We start from the raw sequence: 24,107 nt of genomic DNA, 5'->3' as shown, positions 1-24,107 counted from the left end.
AATAATTATAAACGTTAAGCATGGTCGACTTTCAGTTACACTACACAGCTACGATTTTGATCTCGATGGATTTTGAACCTAAAAATGATGTAGAGAAAAGCTGTGAAGCCGATTTTACTGCCGATTTCGAAATTAGGAATTTTTTTTCCAATCTAAAAATATGTTTTACAATTTATAAGGAATGTACTACAAAACAATTAAAGAAACTAACGAATAAGAAATTAATTCGTACTGTCGACCGGAGCAAACGTGCCTTCGATATTTAAAAATTTTTAACATCGCTAAATTTACCACACATTCAACAATCTTCTAAACGTCTGCATCATTATACTCTCAAACTTGCCTTGGATTAAAATTCATTCATAAATTCCCAATTTTGCGTCCAGTATTGATAATGCTAACCCAGTTATTAAGAAGGGCCCACCGTCTGTCTACGACAAATTTATTGCCTTATTCACAGAAAATGTTTTTATTGCAGGTCTTGGAACTTTTGGCACCTGCGAATTTACGATTTTTTATTCAAATTAGCGCGGCTATATGAAGGCTAATTAAATACAGGGAAATACATAGGCTTCAAATTGCATTTCAAAAAAGACTGCGTTGGTTGGGATTAAAAATGTTTAAGCTTTTAAATAAATTTGAATAAATTGTAAAACATCGGAAACCATCGATATGTATATCGATGTCTTTCTGCCGATGTATTTTAGCATCGACATTTCTCCCAAAATTTTCATGGTGGAAACGAAAAGTGTTTTTGTTGACCATCTGCACGAAGGCAGAAACATTCGTATAATTGAACGTCGATTACACTTATATTTCATTTACCCAAGTGCATGATTTGGAATCAGTCATATGAAGGTGTTTACACTGTTTGATTCGCATTTCCTTTGACATTATCAATTGAAAAGGGAAAACAAAAACAAAATGAATGTAAACAAATACTGCATTCCTTATATTTTTTAACACGTTTTGGATAGAAAAGAGGCAATTATTCTTTCATTAAATAAAAAATTTGCATAGTTATGTATAAATTAATAATTCGTATACCCAAATATTAAAGGTCTGCATCGGAATTCAGTTTGCTTCACTGTGAAGTTTTCTTTAAATATGTAAACTACTCATACTCTAACAAAAAGGGTATGGAAGGAAGAGAAGTGAAGATATTGAGCGCTGTATACATAAAAAAAGTACTCAAACAAATTATGTTCCGAAAAAAAGCAACATAAAGCGGCAGTCCCATGCTGTTAAACTTCCACAAAAAAGATGTTCCTTCACAAGTATTTTTTGAGTATTGTTGAAAGTTTTCGTTTAATGCTATATAATAGGGGTGGGCAAGACCGAGGCCGAAAAGAGCCACACGTAAATTCTAAATGCTACAAAGAGCCAGGAAAAAAAAATTTATTTTTAAATAAAACTATTATTAGAAATGAAAAACTTTAATTTTATTAATATTATTTATAGATATTAAAGAAAATTCAAAAGATCCCTTTGGCCAAATTTTCAAAATCTGGGTTTACGTCAGTAAAAGGCGTTCGTAACAGTTCTATTAAATGATGGTTGGTCAATAGGTACGTTCGTTTAAATATCCAGTAAAAAATGTCCATCAACAAAATTCCGACAAAATGTCATCTGTTCTCTCACAAGAGAAAAATATCCAAAATACTAGACGAGCAGAAAATTTGCAGAAACTTGCAAGTTAGACGAACATCTGATACAAATTTTCTTTACATTCAAAAGTATAAAAATGAAAACGTAAGAAAACAAATTCCGAAGTCTTATCCTGACACACTTCACTGACTAAACGAATAATAACTTACTTCCTACAAGTTTAATCAGTCACATTTTACTATTTTAACTTCCAACCAGCTGTTTTTGATCAGCTGTTTTCTTGTTGGCAAATTGCAGTTGGCAAAAATTTTTTCCAGCAGAAACCAGCAGCTTTCTCTCAAAATCAAGCGTCATTTTGCTCTCTCAATTTCCCCTACTGTGCAAGTTTTTTGCGTACGCTAACACAAAAAGCTGATAGTTTTTATAACATTCAATAATTATCAGGTACGCGAATGCAACTAATTGTGAACGGTATTTTGACTTTAAGAATTTCATTGTAGAGTACAAAGACTCAGAGTTATACGTATATACGAGCATTGAAAATATACGGAACGCAGCTGTTTTCAACAGCGGATATTTTAAATCTGGTACTTGTTGCCGGAATTCAAGCAATAACAAAGCTTTATGTTGCATTTCCAGTACCTTATCTTCCTTTCATTCCAAAAACTCCAACTGTTCTTTGCTTTTTTTTTAAAAAGGAGTATTGTAAATTCATCCTCAATTATGATACATAAAAAAGGTTTTATGAAGTATGTAAACGTACATTTAAATAATTTCAAATCGGCAAATCTTTTTTCAAAATCTGTCTTTAAATCATGTGCAATATTTTTTCTAGCCATGGAAAATGATGAAATATTCTTTTTTTGAGATCATAAATAAAAAGACATAATTTAGCTTCAAAACTTAAAATAATTTGCTACAAATCAAAAAGATTTTTATTCCTTTATTCCTTGTAATAGAGACAAATTCAAGTTTTGCAAGTGTTCCATCATATCGGTAAAGAACATTAAGTCACAAAGCAAATTTTCATTCTCCAATTGTGGATAATTTACGATCTCAATTTGCGTATGTGTATATAAAAAGAATACAATAAAAAAAAACAACACAAAGGAAAAGAATGTCCAGCAAAGAAATATGTAAAAAGTAAAAAGAGCCAAAATGTTCTAAGCAAAGAGAAAGTAAAAAAAGCCGCACTTTGCTAAGCAAAGAGCCGAATTTGGCTTAAAGAGCCGCGATTGCCCACCGTTGCTATATAATGTTAATGTTAGGGATGACTCTTATGTTAAATAATAAACGATGGGGTAACAATGTGGGCACTCCGAATATGGAGCCAACAGCATATTTTTATAAAGAAAGTGAATTCATTTTATACAAAGAACCAATTTTTAATTTTACAAAACGATATTTTCATTTTCCAATACCAGGCTCTCATACATATTAAGTAGCAACCCAGCCAGCAAAATCATCGTAAACGAACTCCAAACTGGATATTTTCTCGAAGAAAAACCGACTAAAAATGTCGTTTATAATAGCCGTTGACGATTTGTTTACGAGTATTTTTTCGATTGAAATTGTCGATCGCCTACGAACAGTCGTAAACGGATCGAAAAAGCATTCGTATGTGAATAATATATATTATAAAATATTGTGGTTCAAGAAAAATTTCCGACAGAATGAAAATTTTTTCTTGTGCTGACAAATTACTACAAACCATGATAAAAACATTACAAGGTAAAATCATTGAGAGGCAGTCTGACGTTTGCCAACATTTTTAATCTCTCATTTTTAATCTCAAACAACAACAACTGTGAGCAACTTCATTTTTTTATTTTCAATTTTATATGATTTTAAAATGTTTGCAAACGTCAGAAAAAAATCATGGTCGACGAATTCAGAGAATGGTTTTACCTTCTAATGTTTTTATCATGCTACAAGCCTCTTTTATTTTGTTTTTGTTTTATCGTTTACGAGCCTTTCTCTAACTTTTGGCCGATCGAGAATCCCTCGTGAAGCATAATGTTCGTGAAATGTACGTTTTCTTACTGGCTGGGAAGCTTTCCATACGCATACATTTGTTTGTATCACTTTTTAATGGTGGAAATTTAAAAATTTATACAAAACAATTTTCTGCTTAAGGTGTTCTTACACGATATGTATTTGCATCTGTAAATGTGTCTTTCAATACATATGTAATTGCGTATGTCCGTCAAATTCACAGTCTTTATTTAACTATTTAAAAATACGTTCTTTGAAAACGAAGTAAACTAAACTCAGATGATTCTATCTGTGTGTAAGATGAAAATAGAAACATATCTATTTCGTATGTACGTGCATCTGCTTTGTACAGAAACAAATCTAATTTGCCTTTACAAGATATGTTGGCGATTCCATATGTAAAAAGTGGCATGTACACATGTAAATACATATCGTGTACGAACACCTTTAGAAATAGAAAACTTGTTACTTCACATGTATGAGCACCTGGTATTGGGAAACGAGTATATCGATTTGACAATAAAAACTGGTCATAAAGAGAGGTCGCGGGATGGAAACAATTTTTTGGTTATTTAAAAAATTTGTATAATATGTATGTACATAAATCATCGATTAAATGATGAAAGCTGCTACCATTCGATTGTTGTTAGGTATGAACGTATGTATATATCGTCACCTGAAATGCAAAAACACGTAACAAACATCGTTGAAATGCAAAAAGTCATAACTAATAAAAAATTCAAAATTCACTTTTTGATTTATATAATCGAATTACAACTCCCAAAATCATTTTATGAAAAAAAATAAATAAAATATGTGTCACGACTTTTTCCGTTTAATTTACGATGTTGTTACGTCTTTTTGCATTTCAGGTGACGATATGTAAGATTCGAACTTTTTTGCAAACATTGAAGCGTCCGGCGAGAGATGTCGGCATCGGCGCTTTTTAAATATAAAACAATATTTTGATTATATATTGGAATAAAAAGAAAACGTATTTTTTTCTTAACATTATGTTAAATACTAATATTCTAAAAGAAACAACTTCATAAGTATTCCTATACTTCCTATGAAGTTTTCAAATACTACTGAATGCAATCAACATACTCAAGTACTCTTGAAAGCGGAACAGTGTTTTATGTAGCAGAGCGCTGTTGAGTAACATTGCTCAGTCCCTCAAATTTATGATGTTCTTTTTTGGTTCCTATCTTTTTAAGTACTGTAAAATAAATGTTCCATTTACTCATGTTCACATGTGAAGAGTATTTCTGCTGGTATATTTGCGGTGCTTTACCCAATATCAAAGATTTTCTCATTTTGTTGCGTTTGTTTTGATTTGACAAAATTCCAAACGTAATAGACAAACAAAAGCTTTTGAGGAGTTTTTTTTTTTGAGTGTGTTCAATAAAATAGTTTATCAATTGGAACGCATTTGCTTCGTGATTTGGCTTCGCATTTCTGATTTCTCAATGTAAATGTAATATTAGGGGACGGACATGAATTTCGATACGATACGATACCATATTGATACTTTTGTCATTGGATGCCGATATTTTTACTCGATACTTTCGAAACGATATTTTTTGAAATCAAGAACCGTATTGAATTTTCTCTTAAAAAAATTATCGTCAAGCATTCGTGTGGACGTATGTACATTTTTTACTTGTAAATTGAAATCTAGCCATCAGCGATAGATTGGTATCGATAGTCTTTGTAATTCAATTTTAATGGGTACCCGATTCTTCTGAAGCGATACTTTAAATGAGTACCGTATCGCTATTTTTGGTTCGATATCGCGCCCCTAGCTTGTGGTATTCACAAGCAGTGCTGCCGCTCAGGAATTGATTGCCTACCGAAATTGCAAACAAAAGAGTTCAAAATCTAACTTTTTATTGAAAGTGCTACTTTCAATCTGCAGCATGTTCTTTAAATCCTTGATTAAACAAAGGGTAACAAACATAACTTGCACGGACATAACTCCCATGGGCTTGTGGAAGTTACTTTAGACTTAATTTCTACGTTGACCAGAAATTACTTCCTTGGAATTTAATTCAAACATAGGCCCCTATTATGATTCACAACTTTGAAGATAGTTGATTTGTAAGTTGTGAATTGGTATTGTGGGACACACCTCAACTGAACTTTTACAACGTAGTTGTCTGTCAGTTGTTTGGCAACAGCATCCTCGGGCTCATCGGTAAAACATAGTTCGTAACTAATTTCCATTTTTTTGGTTTTAATTATTTTAATCTTATTACATAAACTAGCAATTCTTGTTATATATACTAGCTTTTACCCGCGGGTTTCACCCCACGTCTTTATACAAATATGAAAAATACTTTATTTAAAGATGTTATACTCTCTGCTCGAATTTTATTACAGCCGTGGTATCAGTAGGGATGGAAAAATCGATTCCGATTCCACTCCAGAATCGAAGATTTTCTCCAAATAATCGATTTTAGAGAATCGATTCTAAATTTTCGGAATCGATCGAGAATCGATTCTGAGATCTCGATTCTCTTATTTTTCATTAATCTTTAGATACGAGTGGTATCACAAAGGACAATCTTACATTGTCTAAGTGAGCTCCGGTTACACGGGGCTGCCACCTTACCTAACCTAACCTAGATACGAGTCAGTTGTTAGAATTGCGAAATTTTGCAATTTCTGGCACAGGCAAAAGTTTTTATCTTGATAATGTTATCAGGCAAAATTTTGCCCATGGAGACCGCATATTGCTCTTGGCAAGCAATAATTATCAGAGCTTTTATCTTGATAAATATTGCCAGCAATTTGGTACTTTGACAGCTAAATTTTCATTTGCGCGATAGCTTCGTGGAGACAACATTATTGATATTTCAATATAAAAGCAAAAATTTAGATGTTTTCTATTAAAATATTTTTTTTTAAAGTAATGAAATCCGGCAAAAATAGCCATCTTACAAATGCTTTTATCAAGATAAAAAATTCCCCTTCACAAATATTGCCTCTGATAAAATTTTATCATGATTATATTATTATTATTTATGACAGATGGTAAAAAAAAATATCGCCAATTTTAAGATATTGATTAGTTTAATACGACTGCATCACTAACTAAATTGTAACTAAATTATCGAAAAAATTGCAGTCAATATCTCGGAAACTAAAGGAGATATCTAAAACCTGATAACACCAATCGAAAGACCTTATTTCAGAATATATAACTGTATCTACAACTAAAAATCGTCAAAATTGCCCTTACCACAATCTTTTACCCGGCGACAGTATGTCAATCACAAATTTTATAGCAAATGAAGCAATTTTTCCACAAATTTACTATTAAAATTTTTAATTTAAACTCTTGTTACAATAATTTTAATTGATTCATTGTAATAGCATTAGTAGCTTTGATTGTATAATTGGCCATTTTTATAGATTTTTTCACGCGAAAGAAATATTGAAATAAAAAATCGATTATAATTCGAATCTCGCCGTCGATTATTCGATTCCTAGAATCGTAAGAATTAAATAAGATTCGAGAATCGAGAATCGAATATGGTAGGACAGCTGTATAGCGTGGGTGTTATGGAATGAAATGCAATAATAATTTTTTGGCACTGCAGGTGTTTTTATTTAGGTTATGGTAGGACAGCTGTATAGCGTGGGTGTTATGGAATGAAATGCAATAATAATTTTTTGGCACTGCAGGTGTTTTTATTTAGGTTAAAATATCTCCAATAAATTATATAATAGAAGAAATACTATCTAATTTCTTACGAATAATAACTCTAATATGATTTCACAGATTTTTTTTATTCCTTCAAAATATCTATTAACCAAAATGCATTTTTATTTTCGATAAAGTGTGGGGTTTTACTTTGAGGCATTCTTGTGTATTGTCATTGTAAAAGCTAAGCGAACTGGAAACTGAGGTATTTTAAATTCGAAAGGCATATCAAAAGGAATTAAAGGAGTCATATGACTTGTGGTTCCGAAAATATGGCTGATAAAAAATTCCACGCCTATGTTATGTGCCACGCCCCCATTTACAAACTCATTTATATAAACCTTACTATAAGCACCTACCAATAATATGTTTACATACCAAATTTAAATTTTATGTGACTTATGGTTCCGAAGTTATAGCTGATTAAAAATTTCCAGCCCTAAGGGAGGTGCCACGCCCCCTCTCAAAATTGACACCATATTTGAAAACAAAACCATGCCTATAACCTTCCCGGGGTAAAAGCAAATAAGTGTGCAAAGTTTCGTGCGGTTCCGTGTAGTGGTTCAAAAGTTATAAGATAATAAACAAACAGACATTCACATTTATATATATAGAAGATAGATAACCATAGCGTCCTCGGAAATGGCTTGTAACGATTTTGATGAAATTTTGTACACAGATAATATTTTGGATTTTAAGGTTATCTGAAAAGGCACGATCTCTGAGAAGACTCGTATAAGGTTGCCACCTATTCGAAATTAGCAGAGGTGGGCTCTCACACTATCACACACATGCGCTTGTGTGCGAAGCAGCGAAGTTTTGCTCAACAGCCAGTGATCGGACTTTACCACATTTGTGGAGTAGATAACACTTTACATTTCTACTACTTCTACCACCGTCAGCTAAAAAACTTTCAGATCTTGAAACTTCTTTTTTTTTAATTTGTTCATTTGCGCATTAATGAAAGGGCATTTTCTACAACAAAACACAACATTGCTGCTACGACGTCGACACATGTACAGTATCGGTCATACCTATAGCACGCCATTTCAAAGTGATATTGTGTGCCACTTATGTTTATTTATTTATTTTTTATGAATTTTCAATTAAAATATAGTTCTTTCTCTAACAAAACCCATATAAACCCAAGTTTAACAATTTGTAGAATATTACAAAAAAGTGCAACAAATTTTAATATACATTTCAAACTTTTTTCTCGGAAGTGTTAGAATTTTTCTGAATACACAGTTTTATAGCCCAATCGATTTTAGTCTGATAATGTGCAAGTTTCAAGTGGCTAAAGGTAACCGTTGATTTTTTAGAATTTTTTTCGCCAAAGGTGTTGCGGTTTTCTTCCATATACAAGTAAATTGAGTTTATTCATTATATGGAAGCCAATGCGACAAAAAAAATTCTAAAAAATTAACGGTAATTAGGAGCCACTTGAAATTTTCACATTATCAGACTAAAATTGCAGGGGCTAAAAAACTGTTTACTCAAAAAAAATTCTAACACTTCCGAGAAAAAAGTTTGAAATTTAGGTGAAATTTTGTTGCACTTTTTTGAAGTTTTCTACAAATTTTTAAACTTGGGTATATATGGGGTTTGTCTGAGAATGAACTAAATTTTAATTGAAAATTCTTAAAAATTAATAAATAAACATAAGTGGCACACAATATCATTTTGAAATGGCGTGCTATAGATATGACCGATACTGTATGATATGATCGTATTCGTGCGTCTTACGATAATTGACGATTGACTGATGCTTTGCTAGCACTTCGGCAAAGCAAATCGAATCAGTTGCTGCTGAGACTTCACTGCACAACTTTTCGAATAATACATATGTACATATATAAAATGTTTCGGGAAGAATGGGAAATACATTTTTTTGCATAGAAAACATGGAAGTGTGTGCGCAATGCGTGATCTGCTATCGCGTTATGAGTCGCAATGTTATGTCTTGTTTAAAAAGACATTACAAACTGTGTCAAGTCGTTTTGAAAAGGTGAAAGAGTGTGATCGAGCACTGAAGCTGCTAGAATTTAAAGCAGCCCTCTTTATTAAATTTATGGTTCGTGAAAGTAATATACATCAACACGAAAATTATCAATGTCTATCAGAAAATGATTCTCTATCAGAAAATGATAGATCATTTCTAAAAAAGCATCTTATTCTGTCGATTTGGTTTTTTATTTAGAATTTCTAGAAGAGTTTTAGGTATGCAGTTTTATAGCCCATTAGAATTTAGTAGCTCTAAGTTCAAATTTCAAGCGCTATGAAATCGCGTTGATTTTTAATGATTGGCAATTTCTTTTATATGGAAGAAAATGCCTAGCACCGTCAGCAAAAAAAAAAGATAAACATTAAATAAACAAAAAATATAAATAGCCAAATTGGTCAAAATGTCACTTAACTTAATCAGCTGACCATAAGTGCATATAACATATTTATAAATTTATTTATTTGAATCTACCACATTGATTTGGAATGTACCACAATTTTTCATGCTTATTTACCACTAAGAAAACTTCTCGTCCGAACACTCTCAACAGCAACTGATTTGATTTGCTTTGCCGAAATACCAGCGAAGCATCAGTCAATCGTCAATTATCGCAAGACGCACGAAGACGATGATAGTATACATGTGTCGACGTCGCAGCAAGCAGCATTTTGAAGCCCAATTACATGTGTTTGGAAAATCAAAAAATGCCCGCCTCTGGAAATTAGTTACAAATTAATTAAAACATCATAATATGGGTATCAAATGGAAGGTATTTTAAAGATCCCTAATTCAAAAATATTTTGATAGGGTCGCCACCTATTTTGAATTAGACATTTATTTAATTTTTTGTTGAACTGTGTAATCAAATGAGAAATTTGAAAGCAAATTTTTTAAATTTTTTTTAGGTTTGCACAAGACTATTTATAGAATAAGAAATCATGTAAATCTCTTTCGCCAACGTTAAAAGTTAAAACAATAGGTATGCACATTAGGGCGGGTCACTTTGTTCTTAAAAAATATAACCGACTTTGTTTCGCTACAAAAGTATTCTACTGGAAATTCTGAACAAAAAAGTCCGTGAAAGCATGGCTCTAAAATAGATTTCGAGCCTCCTTATTTTTAATTTCAGTTGTTGATTCCTAACCAATTTCGTTTGGTAACATTTTTTTAAGAAAATTTATCTATGTACAGTCAGTGCCAAATGTAAGTGTACACCTTCTTCTAATACAATATTCACACTTTTTTAAATGACAAAGTTTTTTCATTAATTATTTATGAAAATATAGATTATTCTAGTAATAGTTTTGTAGCCCGTTCAATTTTAGTAAAATAAAGTGCCAGTTTTAAGTCGCTAAAAATTGCCGTTGATTTTTTAAATTTTTGTTTGTGGAGGGCGCGTTTTCTTCCATATAACGCGTGATCAAAATCTATTTTTCTTCGTCTTTTAACGACGATGCGGTAGGAAAATATTATTTCTAATTTTTTCATGTATACATATGTAAGGAATCGAATTTATTAAAAAAAAAACAGGGATATTTGGTGGAAGGCATTACAGCAAATGTATACATAAATGATCAGAATGAAAAAAGAAATCGAATCTGTGAACACGATATCTTAACGAAACTCGGTGTGTATAATTCTTTTCAGCGTCGGACAAATGCCATCGAAAATGGGCAAAATCGTGAAATAACCACGCCTACCTCCCGTATAACGGTAATTTTAAGAATTACGAAAACTGCGATATTTTAGTAACTACTGAAGATTATAATAATAATAATAATCCCAACGGTTTTTACCCTCCATTCCCGCCCATCCGCACGAGGGCGCAGTCCGCATGACTTACGGAACCAGTATTTTCAATTTTTGCGCCGAGTCACGATAGGCAGGAGTTTGTTAAGTGTCGAAATCTAAAACTGTTCAGCTACAGAACTAAATTCAACAGCCGATTTTATATCTTTATTTTAATGAATCATTTATTGAGAGAGGACAGTATCGATTTCTTAATGCTGAAAAGCGGATCTGATATATCAAACGTGCTGGAATGACAGTTAAAATCCTTGCATAAGCAACGGAGTGGGTCGTGCAATTCAAAATTAGTTTTACAAGCTTTCAGAAATAGAAGACAAAAGTACCTTGATACCCGGGCGGGAACATTAAGGCCAACTTCGCCCAGAAGAAGCGGACTTGAAATTGAGCCTGTTTGTAATTTAACTATAAAAATAAATAATATAAAAAAAACTTTTTAATATACAACGCTTTTATAAATGGACTAAAAAGTAGAAAATAATATTTCTCAGTCCCATAGAATTTGTTTTGATAACTTTTGATTTTGAAATTTTAGCAAAAGTCATTATAAACAATCTATGAAATTGAAAATGTCATCTACCTCGCCCTATTCACTACAGATGTCGCCCTATGCACTATGCTTTTTTATAGGAACTTTTCAAAGCAAAGGTTTTATGGTGTCGGACACACAACATTGAAAGTTTCTGGATCCACAACATTGAAAGTTTCTGGACACACAACATTGCAAGTTGATAAAAGCGTTGTAAAATTGGAATAGTAATAAGTTTTAATCGACTCTTATAAGGTGGAAGGTTATATTGATTAATTATTCACTCAAAATTGATATTTACAATTTTTAGACGAAAAATAGTAATATTATACATTTTTGGAAAATGGGCGTAGAAACGCCCACTTATGGTTACATGTGTATATCCTGGTAACCGCTGCACCGATTTCTTCCAAACTTGGCACAGCTGTTGGCCTTGGTACAACATACCAAATGGCTGAAAATTTTTAGAATCGAACAATAATCACGCCCACATCCCATATAACTACGGTGACCATAAATATGGATTCAAATTGAAGGACAATTATTCAAAAATATGCCTACATATATTTACGTAGCATAAAAATATCAAAAGAGTATTTATGACTCTAAATTCTTAATACATTTTAAACTTTAAAAATGAATCACGTTTTCTTCATTGATCTTAATCTTTTTTTACATGAATATTTATAAAAGTATAGTAAAACATATTATAATTACAATAGCTTACACGAAAAGTGAAAATCTTTAAAAGGTTATTTTATAGGCAAATGTTGAGTCGTTCAAAACGAAAACAATACAATTGTTTTTGTTTTTTTTTGGTACTTTTCGCAGTTATTTGTCAAAAATCGGCGTCATGAATAGACGTAAACGACGAGTTACAAAGTGCCGTTTACAAAAATATATACTTTGCGCAGATTGCGCTCTATAGCATCTACATTTCTACATTTCTTTGGCTCAAAATTTACTGTACTGATATATCTTCTTTATCGAATTTTTAAAATAATGGAAAAAAATATTCAAATGACTGCGTATTTGATTGAAAATCTCACTTTTTCGACTTTGACGACAAAATGCAAATGGTAACAGTGTGCAAACCTCTACCACATATGAGGTAGAACTACCCATATTTTTTAAAATTTTGGTTTCTACCACATCTACCACACAAAGCTTAAAATCTACCACATTTTTAGACAGAGCATTTGGTTACAATTTTCACATAACTCTAAAATTTCAACTAAATTCTAATAAGAAATATAAAAGTTATTCAATAAATTTTGAAAAACGTACATCATAACTTTGGCTTTAAATATATCTTCGCCTTAACATTTTAATATTTCAAAAATCCTCATATTTATATTTGCTAAAGTATTATGCAATTGAAAGGAGTTCTTTGTTCCATCCTATGGTTTAATATATACGCAAAAATATAAGTTTGTAAAAGGGTCGAATATTTTGTCGACTTAATAAAATGAGACATTTTAATCTGGTAAAACACTCACAAATACTTAATTCTTAATTACATACTATGTGTATATGATATACATATACTTCGCACACCGTCCCTAAAAGAGGAACAAGGATTTTTCTCAAATGAATGAAAATATTTTTTCCTTAATGATTATATTCTCTAACAAGAAAATGCTATACATCCATACTTGTTTTTGCATCAATTGCGTTGTATCTGTACGATCCACTTGCATTATATTTTCCGATCTAATTTTTGAGTTGTGCCCCTTTTGACGGCGGCGATATGTATACCCAATAAAAAAATGGAAAATCTACCACATCTTATTCAAATCTACCACATATTTTTGCTGATTCTACCACACTAAAATAAAAAAAGGGTTTGCACACTGAATGGTAATGATAATTTTCATTGAAGTCGCCACAGTTATATGTTTTGGAAAGAGGCACATCAATACCCTTCGAGCTGTAAGTCGCTTACGTTGATTGGGAAATTTTTTCATAAGATATTGCAGAAAAGCTACGAAAAGTACCAAAAATACTTTTTTGAAAAAATCCATCCGTTGTCCGATAATTTAAAAATAACGAATAAAATGCGGGAAAAATGCAGGACACTTGAGAAAAATCAGTACATTTTCAGGTTTTTCAGATTTGAAAAACTACGCAGGACCGACCTTTGAAAAACAGTACGGTCCTGCAAAAACAGAACGGATGGTCACCGTACATATAACCGTAATTTAGAGAAATACGAAGTCTTGATAAATCAGTAAATACTAAAGCTAATTTATTCAAAGTTGAGCAAGAAATACGTTTATGATAAAATTTTGGAAAATGGGCGTAGCACCGCCCACGTATGATCACATATATGTATCTTGGTAACCGTTCTACCAATTGATACCAAACTCGGTATGATTATTTTGCTTGCCACGTAAAAGCAAAACGTTGAAAATTATTGAAATCGGACTAAAATTACTATCACTTTTCATATAACGGTAAATTTCAGAAATGCTTGAAGCTTCGATATTCCGAAATGAAAGGACGCTAAGGGCCGTTTTCTGAAGTAACTTCTAACTTTAAAGTTCACTTTATATTTAAAGTTTGGATTAAAAGCAAAGCTATGTCTAAAGTTAGTCATTTTAATTATCGGTTTTTGACGTATGATTCTTGGTTGTAAGCCAATTTAAACCCGATAATAAAATGCTTTACTTTAGACACAGTCATACATTTTAATGCAACCTTTAAATACAAAGTGAGCTTTAAACTTACAGGCTTGAGAAAACGGCCCTAATTTACTCAAAATTGACACTAACAAAAATCCCTTCAAAAGAAGTAGCATTATTATAAAATTTTGGAAAATGGGTGTGTATCGAGAAAGAAAAACCGAATCTAAACAAACGAAAATGGATTTTAAATGATGCCCTAAGAAGAAATAAGCAAAAGCAAAATTTTTGTTCTCATAATATAAACTCAAATATCGTCAAAAACCGTGTTTTTGGCACTTTTGAGGTTAGGATTTCTCAAAATCCTGACGTGTTAAAGCAATTATGCGAACAGATTTGGCCTTAGTGCCTATAAATCTAGAAAAAACGATGTGTTTTTCTGAAGTGGTAAAAAAGGTCAAAATTTTTCAAACTGTGTAATCAAGATTTCTTAAATATATTTCGTTTGATTACAAGCTTGTGACAAACTTATACAAAAAACATTTAGAAATTAAGCTTTCTTAAAATACTTTAGTTTGACACCTGTATCGTAATATTGCATTTATCTTATCATATGAATTGATTTAAGTTCTTTAAACAGGTGGCAACCCTCCTTAGGAATATTTTCCAAATTAAGCTTTCTATACCACTTTAGTTTGACACCCATTTGCAACATTTCATTTACCAATTTAGTCATTATTCTGCTATCAAGTTTACCGCAAACGTACGAAAATTTTGTGCTCGCAATAGAAGCACGTGATAGTTTACCGTCATTAAATGCGTTGAGAATCAAGTTGCTTGAAGAAGGAGAGCGTCGCCAAGAGATGGGCGAAAAAGCGGAAAATGGCGACAGTCAGCAGGTGTTTACGGCAAGGACGAATACCAGGAAAAATGCAAATGCGGACAAGAAGCTTAACGGAAATGCCCGAAAAGTATATAGTTTTAGTTCTGCAAAGCTATTCGTAGCGATAATGGCCGTGAATTTGTAAAACGAGATTTTGATGTGCACGGTATTAAGCGACAGCTTACTGGGAAAAACATGGGAAATAAAGCCACATAAAGTGGTTATATGCAGCGGTGGTAAAACCCATCCTTTACGGGGTCACACGCATGCGCTAAGTAATACGTTATCCAGAGTCAAAATGGTAGAGAGGAAGGCTTCCATACTCGTCACAGGAGCGCTACCCACCAAACCCATCAAATCTCTGGAAATAATTCTAAATCTTCCACCGGTGGGTCTCTACCCCAATTTAGGGTTGTCTGTAACGCAGCCAGGTTAAATACGATCTAGCCGTGGACAGACCCCCGTTTCGGACACGCACAGGTCTTTGAAACTATCGGATAACCTACGAAAATTACATTATACCACTCCTCTACTTTAGACAACAAGTTCTCCATAAGAATCCCAGAGAGTGACGAATGCGAACGGGCCATATACTTAGACCCTTGGTCAATGATCATATGTGACCTGGTCTACGGAAAGGGGGCTTAGGTGTCAAAAAATCAATTTTCACTTTTTGGTTGATTCGGATGGAAGATGAGATGCTTTTTCACGTGGTGAAAAGCAGAAAATCCTAACTTGCTTAGAAGTGTACTAAAAATGTAGAGAAGAGGAGTAAAAATACGACAAAATATAATTTATTGGTAATGAACAAAATACATTGAATTATAAGCTATAAAGACATGATTATACACTAGAAAAACGTATTATGGGCCAAAAATAATAATGCTGAGTAGTTTATGTATTTTTCTTTGTTGTCGTTTTCCTTGAGATCTTTTTACGTGTTGATCCTGAGGAAGATGGACCTGGTTCCTCGTCTGGTTTGAGAACATCTTCACTAGTTTTTGCCTTCCGTTTCTTCGATGGCAAATCTTTCGGCAATGGAGCCACAATATCTACTTTAGATATATCCGAAACTAAGCTGCGAAGATTGTGATAGATGTACCACTGACGTTCCAAAGATAAACCGGCTGGTTGTATAACTTTCGGCATTTCAGGATCGATAGGTTTTAACAGAAGCTTAAAGGACTGCACTTCTTCACTGTCTGCGAATTTCATTGTTTTTACACTATCTGTAGAGATTATGAAATGATGGAATTGCGTTATTCCAACAAGTGACTTGTACAGTGGTTTAAAATAGCTGTCCCATTCATACCAGACGACTTTTTCAGCCGATACAGCTTTATTATAACCCCCAGGTGATGATGCCTCGACACACTGCAGTAAATCTGCATACGTGTCGATGTTACTGACGGCATACTTACTTTTGAAAATACCGAAGTAACGATCAGGCGCGAACTTAGTGTGCCCGGTAAGTAGAAAATTGAATAAAATAGTTTTGTTAAGACCCCGAGCCAAACACCATTGCAGATATGATAGTACAGTGTTATTCTTATTCTGCCCAACACAATTGTCACAGAAAAGAACGAGTGTTTCAATGTCTTTATAGTAGGTTTGCAGGTGATAATGCAGGATGCTCACAACACAGTTAGGTCCTTTACCAACGTCATCTTTTTCGTCTATCAAGTAATTGTACTGTAAAAAAAATATATATAAGTAAGATCCTGTAAAGGCGAGCAATTTGAGTTCCTATGATTCAGTTTGAAATTCTAACCTGAACTTTTTGTTTTTCGTCTGTAATTCCGAAGACTCCGCACTTCTTGGTTGCTTTGAAGTATGCTGTACCAGGTTGTTGTGGACTGACAGGGTAGTGAACGGTTTGGGCAAAATCAAATGACAGAACGACTGCTGTAGGTTCAGTATTTCTACACCAACTTTGATAATATTCTCGTTGATTTCGGGCTCGGTGGAGATGATCAAGAAATTGATTAAGCTTCTGTGCGCGTTCAATGTCAGTAACACCTTTGGCTTGCGCAATCGATATTGTGTTTCCTATTAAAAGAAAAAATACTGAATTTAATCTCAACGTTTGATCATCGCTCTCTTCATAGTTTTCATCATCCTTTTCATGGAAATATTGTCCGTATACGGCACTGAACTCCTCATCAACACTCATGTTTCATTTCATGCGAAATGCGAAGACGATAATCAACAGAAACAGTAAACGTCACTTCTTCAGTGTTACTTTTTTAAATGTTCCACACTAGCAACTTACACGATGAACTATAATAATATTCCGACCAACAACAACACTTACTGGACCAACAACAACACTTACTGGACGTCCGGCGCGGAGAACAATTAACGAGATAATGAGAAACTGACGAAACGAGTTGCTTACTTTTAACAGCTTTTTCACAGAAAACTAGTTTTCGCACGTAAGCTCCCTTTTCGTAGACCAGGTCACATATATAGCGATGACTCCAAGCTTAACGAAAGATTTCGCTAAATGTCGGGTTTCGCTTAACGGACCATTATAGCGTTTTTAAAGCAGAGATGAACACCATAATGGTTAGCAGTGCGCGGTATCACTCCGCAGGTCCTCGGTTCAAGCCCTGGTCAAAGCAACATCTAAAAAAAAAAATTAATTTTGAAAAAAAGTTTTTTGTAATATCGGTCGCCCCCGGCGGGCAATGGTAAACCTCCGAGTGTATTCCTGCCTTGAAAAACAGCTTCTCATAGAAACACAATCGCCGTTCGGAGTCCGCATAAAACTGTCCCCCTTTTCTGTAACAACATTAAGGCACACAAACACTAGGATATGTGTAAGCGCCAATCTATTATTATTATTAATAGCCGTAATGGAGGCCGCTCTGTGGCTCATAACCTCGGCTTCTAGAGGACGGTATATCGCTATTTTTGTGACAGCTTGGCGGCTGTAATATCTTTAAAATCTAAAGGAACAAAATTCAATCTAGCCATACAATGCGGAAAGATTCTAAACCTGCTGGCATCAAAATGCTCCTTGAGTGTTGTATGCCCAAGATACTATATGAGCCTCCTGCGAACACAGATTAAAGGCTCAACTCATCGAGGAGATAAATGCCAGGTGGGCTGTGGAAACTACCTACTATGCCACCAAGCAAATCTGCCCAAAAATGTATGTCAGGCTAGTAGTCGGACACTGCCTGATGGGCACGCACGGGAAAAGTCTGCTGCAGTTGCAGATACGAGGACGTGGTGGTGAGCACCGATCATTATCTCTTCCAACTTCCCACACTAGCCAAAACGCGCAATGACTTGTTCAGTAAATACTTTTTAGACGGTTTAGCCGACCTCAACTCGGCGAACATTCTCAATTTTCTGCGCTATATAAAACGCATTCGGTGGTTCAACTACTTAGGGCTTCCGCCTGCGGTATCACAACGGGATTTTTCAGGTTATGTGTGCCTCCGAGCGCTGTGCGGTGACAGCCTCTTTAACCTAACCTAACTATTTCCCTAGAGTGAATCGCATAGATTTTAATTCGCGAGATATCGTTGTCATACAACCGAAGCGCACCATAGCTAATAATGAATAGTTGGGGCTCATTTACGTTACTTTTTCCCTACACATACATAGGGGGTGAACACACCAAAACTGCGACACTTAGAAATTACTACCAGAAACAAACTAGAAGGCTTTGAAATTACTTTTTTTTTGTATTATATAACTTGGAAGTTTAGATGTTATTAAAATGTTAAAATATTAGATATTATTTGCTCCATATGCAAGTGATCGGTAATTTCATCGCACACGCGCCATCATGTTCTGCACGACTGCATCATCGACATTACGCGATGCGCACAACTACTTTGTTTTGCCCTCTTCAATAATTTTCACTCTTTCACCTGTTTTCTTCAAGATTCCTTTGACAATTGACCAATATTCCCCAATAGGACGTGGCTCTGGGCTATTGGGTGGATTGCAGTCGTGAGGTACAAAATTGATGTTATTTGTATTATACCACGGCAATGTGTCCTTGGCATAGTGGCAGGTTGCCATGTCCGCCTAGAACGATGTCCTACTCCTTATCTGTTGATAAATGACAGAAAGACGCCTTTTGAGGCACTCATCCCGATAAACTTGATCATTCATTGTTCCGGATGCGAAAAAAGGGCTGCTCTTACGGCCGCAGGAACAAATAGCTTGCCAAACCATGTGGTTTTTGGAAATTTGGACTTCATTTTCAGCTTACAACTTTCAGGGGCATCTTGACGACTTGCAGCAGCATAAAAATCTTGACCTGCAAAATATATTTTGAAGTTTTATAGCAGTAGGTTTCGCAGTCCATAACAAAGCAGTTGTATTTTTTAATTCAGAATTCATACAACTTCCGAATGCGGGATTTCGCTGTAACATTCTACTTTGCGGCTCGGCCTGGCACTGTTTGAGCTGTAGAACATCTCAATGAAGCTTTCCGCTTTACCTTTTGTACGAAAAACTGCGATCCCCGTACGGATTTTGCAACAAAACGCGACAAAATCTTGGGACCTCGCGAAAACGCACTGAGGACCTTCCGAGCACTGTTTTTATCACTTTGACCATGCTAACCCCCGCTCCCTGGTTTTCTCGTAACTGTCAGGCCCTATTTGTTAATTTTTTAGCAATTTTACGTGTACTTAAGGCCGGATCATTTATAAACTCGTGCAAAATGGTTTGTCTCGTTTCTAGCTCGGTTGTCATTTTTAACTCAACTAGGAATCAAATTCTAATGAAATTTCTTCTACGTTCAACTAAGGTCATGGTCAACTTATGGTATTTGAATTTCAAAATATTGAATTCGTTTTGGGTAAGTTATAAGCTTCCCAAAGTGTCGCAGTTTTGGTGTGTTCACCCTTTATATACATTCTTCTACCGTATACATAACTTAAATAACAATCTAACTCTTAAAAAATTATTTATTTTTTAACTTCATTTTTAGCCACGCGAAAAAGGGAAAATGCGATTTCATATGTTGCAAAATGCTCAAATGGCTCTAGATTTTCTTCGATACAAAAAAATTAAGTTGGTCAACATTCGCGCTGAAGACATTGTTGATGGAAACCCCAAATTGACACTTGGACTTATTTGGACTATAATTTTACATTTTCAAGTAAGTACTTAAGTATTAAGTAGTAAGTACGAAAGTATTAATATGTATGTATACATAACTTGTGTTGATAATAAAATGGGAATAAGGGTAAGTTGTTGCTGTTAAGATGTTATTGTTCATTAACAGGACTAGCAAAAATATGCTCAAAAAATTCATTTATTATCTTTTTAAATATGTTAAACAGTGAGGCTTTATTTAATTTCTTAAATATTTTTTCATTAATTTCGGAACCACAGTATGAAATTATATGCTTTTTAAATAATCAATCGAAAATGTCCCTCTCTGGTCATTTAAAATTGTTGAATAATTCGAAAATCTTCATTCCCCATATGTAGCTTTAAATAATTGGAGAAAATTTAAATAAACTTAATTCGGCTGGGGACTACTTTCTGGATATTTACTCCTAGTTACGGAGCCACTAAATAATATATATGTATTAGCAGCTGTTGTATAGCCAGGGTTCCTTGCCAAAATTCTGGTTTCTTTTAGTAGAGAGAAAATAGTTCCAACAAAGTCCGAAATGTAATAGTAGGCGAACCCAAGAGGGGATTCGGGGATTTACTCGAGCGCGTCGGATTAACATATGGGGGATATCCTGCATCCTGTTGAATACCTCTGCCAAATCTAAGCCTTCTATGTAGAACCGCGCGCATAGGAGAGCTGATCAGATTAGTAATAAAATTATAGTTTAAAAAACTAAAACCTCGCTATTAAAGTTTCCATTCGTACTGTCAGCAGGTTACTTTAAGAATGGAAGTTTAAAGCAATTCTCATTCGTACTGTCATCAGGTATGTAACTTGAGAATGGAAATCACTGCATCTTTTAGGCGCATCAATGTTACATAGTTACATCCCGAGTTAATAAAAGCGAGGTAAAAAAGAAATTGATTGGTGAATTTACTCGAGCGTCAGATTAAGAAATGGTGGGTTGATTACATGCTGAAAAGTGTGCATTTCAATAACCTGACGAATTGAGCGTGACGCAAGGGATTGGGAGGGTCGCAAACTTGCAAAAAAAATGTTACCTGAAGCAACAGCTGAAGGATAACGGAAAGTATATAATCTGACGATTTCCACATGCCGGAGTATCGAAAATCGTCAAAAAAGATAAGCGCGTGCACTTGCTGGTTTTAAAACTTCTACATATTTTTCTACGAAATTTGTTATTTTTTGATTTGCTTGCTGTTTTCCGTTCATATTGTTTGTCACAATCATGTAAGTATACCCAGCGGACCAAAAGCTCGCAAATGATACCAGCTGCGAGTGAAATGTGAGAATTAATCCAAACAAACTCTCATTAAAGGCTCGTGTGTTGCACCGCTGTATATGTACATATGGGTCTTTCCATGAAAATGTAAACCGAAAATGCAAGCAAATGAATTCAAACGGCTTTATAACTTTAAATTTCGTATTCAGATGGCGGAAAAAGGTTTTGAAAACGCGAAACCGTGGGGAGTAGAACTGAAAAAATGAAATTAAAAATTGAATTTAGTATGTGTTACTAGTAAAAATATTGTATGGGGGAAAAATCTGTTGCCTACGTTATGTCGTGTTGTTTTTTTTTTAATAAAAACTAACCAGAGATAATTTCTATTAAAAAATGGAAGTATTGTAAAGGTATATTATTTAGCGTAGATTAGGAATTTTTAATGAAAAGAAAAACTCCCATGATTCGCAGACTTTCTCATATATGTATATGTGCCTTAAAAACACTTTTTTTTGTCGCGTACGTTATTACCTTGTTTTGAACGGATATTTTCCACATTTTCGAGGCTGCTTATATTTTTCTAAAACATAGTACCCTTGGATTACAACATAACCGTAATCTTACTCCATAAGCGTACGAATGTCGCGTACGGCTGCATGGAAACACTTATATGTAAATATGTGCATATGCGAATCAAAACCTTTATCTACATTAAGTGCGTCTTCGATTACAATTACTTTAATTCCAGTTTCAAAATAATTTGAATTAGGATTGAAATAATCGTAACTCGAAGGAGTATTAGATTAAAATTATATTAAGAAAAATTAGTAGCACATATCAATTAAAAATAACTTTTTTAACTTATGTATGTGAATTTTACTCATTTCTCAGCTAAAATCACTAGGCATAAGAATTTGTATGTAAGAAAAACACGCATTTTTCAGATAATTTTAAATTCGGCAACCTTAAGTTGCATGAAAAATATTAAACTCCGCTCCCTTCTTGCACACTCTTCATATAGTATCTTAGTAAAGTATCACGCAATCATGGGCGATCAAAGCACTCGTGGTGTTACATGACACTTTACTAACTAATTGTTTATACCGACACATTAAGCGCTTTGACCCAGTTCGCTGTGATTCAAAGCGGATGCATAAACCAAATTTCAATACGCTCGGAATTTCAAAAATGTATTGACTTGAATTTGATTTCAAAACGATTTTTAATTTCCCAAATCGGTTAGAAAACATAGAATAAATTGACGACCAAGTCGGACCGGACTTGCTGTATGAGAATAGTTGCACGGATAAAATAATAAGTGTTTACAATAATATATGTTTGGTTGACTGTGCATCTCAGAAACGAAGTTATTTTTTTAAACCGTCGGATTAAGAATCCGATCCAGATAATCGTCAGATTATGGAACAGGACGACATGGGCATCGAGATAAACCTTCTGTATGAAAATCTGACGCACTCGAGTAAATCCAAATGGCGATTTTTTTTTGCACCTTCAAGAAGACACCACGAGCTTGCGTCACATCAGAATCGTCAGATTATTGAATGGCAGGTTCATTCGGGCCTATTTAACATCCCTTGTGTATATCTGACGCGCTCGAGTAAATTTTTGTGTCACCCATTTTTGACCCTTCCGTACGCCCAACCCCACCATGCAAACCGGCTGATTAGCATATTTCCGTCATCAGAAACACGTTTGATTTATTCACTATCAATATCTGACGCGCTCGAGTAAATCCATGCAACTTTTTTTTACATTTTTGGAAGCCACCGGTGGATGGAAAAACATCACACGCCCTTTCTTTCTTCCCATCATATCATCTTCAAAATTCAATAGGTCAAAATGACGCTCGAGTAAATTCCGATTTAGTACCGTGGGCTCCCCTACTGTAAGTATACCATGAAAACAGCAGAAAATTTTATTCAGAAATGGTACAATATGCCCCCCATCTGTTCACAAAATGTTGATACATGGAAGCAAATCAATGTAAAAACTGGAAATTCCGATTGAATGGCTGTCGGAAGTAGCTCAGGAAGCATCGATTAAGAATTTTAAAAATGGTCTGCTTCATAATGGTAGCCGCTACTCTTCTTCTTCTTATTTGGCGCTGTAACCGCCTAAGCGGTTTTGGCCGAGTTCAACAAAGCATGCCAGTCGTTTCTCTTCTGTACCAGGTTTGTTGCGAATATTCGCATTCGCATTCGCAACCGCGGAAGTTCCGCATAAATTTTAACATTCGCATTCGCAATAATCAATGCGGAGCTTTTGCGAATGCGAATATGGTGCAAGAGCACTGATAAAACGTATATCTGGCAAACAAAAAATTTTAGCCAAATTTTTTTTGGAGATGATACGTTAAGACCAGGGCTGCCGACTTGGCTCAAACCGTGCCATTTTTGGCCCTTTTTTACATCAAATGGCACTTAACATTTCAATTTGGCACTTAGTGCCAAAATGGAAGTTTTCAAAAAAAATAATATTTCAATCAATTTTTGTGAAATCCTTTGTACCTCTTTTTTCAACCAAAATTTTTTAATTTCTAAAGACTATTAAACTGGTTCATCTTATTTTGGCATTGCACTTTTGTTTTAG

At 34.2% G+C, this 24,107-nt stretch overlaps 1 protein-coding gene across 1 annotated transcript in view; it reads left to right on the top strand.

The window, feature by feature from the left end:
* The window catches only part of LOC118744098 (microtubule-actin cross-linking factor 1), a 719,134-nt gene that overhangs the window by 89,186 nt on the left and 605,841 nt on the right, over window positions 1-24,107 (top strand). The window contains 1 exon segment of the mRNA XM_036476824.1: window positions 20,120-20,290. Within this exon segment, the coding sequence (XP_036332717.1) occupies window positions 20,120-20,290 (171 nt within the window).

Source organism: Rhagoletis pomonella, unplaced genomic scaffold (genome assembly GCF_013731165.1).
Source record: "Rhagoletis pomonella isolate Grant_MI unplaced genomic scaffold, Rhpom_1.0 Rhpom_scaffold_00008, whole genome shotgun sequence".
Classification (NCBI taxonomy): domain Eukaryota; kingdom Metazoa; phylum Arthropoda; class Insecta; order Diptera; family Tephritidae; genus Rhagoletis; species Rhagoletis pomonella.
Note: the sequence above shows the minus strand (reverse complement) of the source record. Positions and strands in the feature narration are given on the sequence as shown.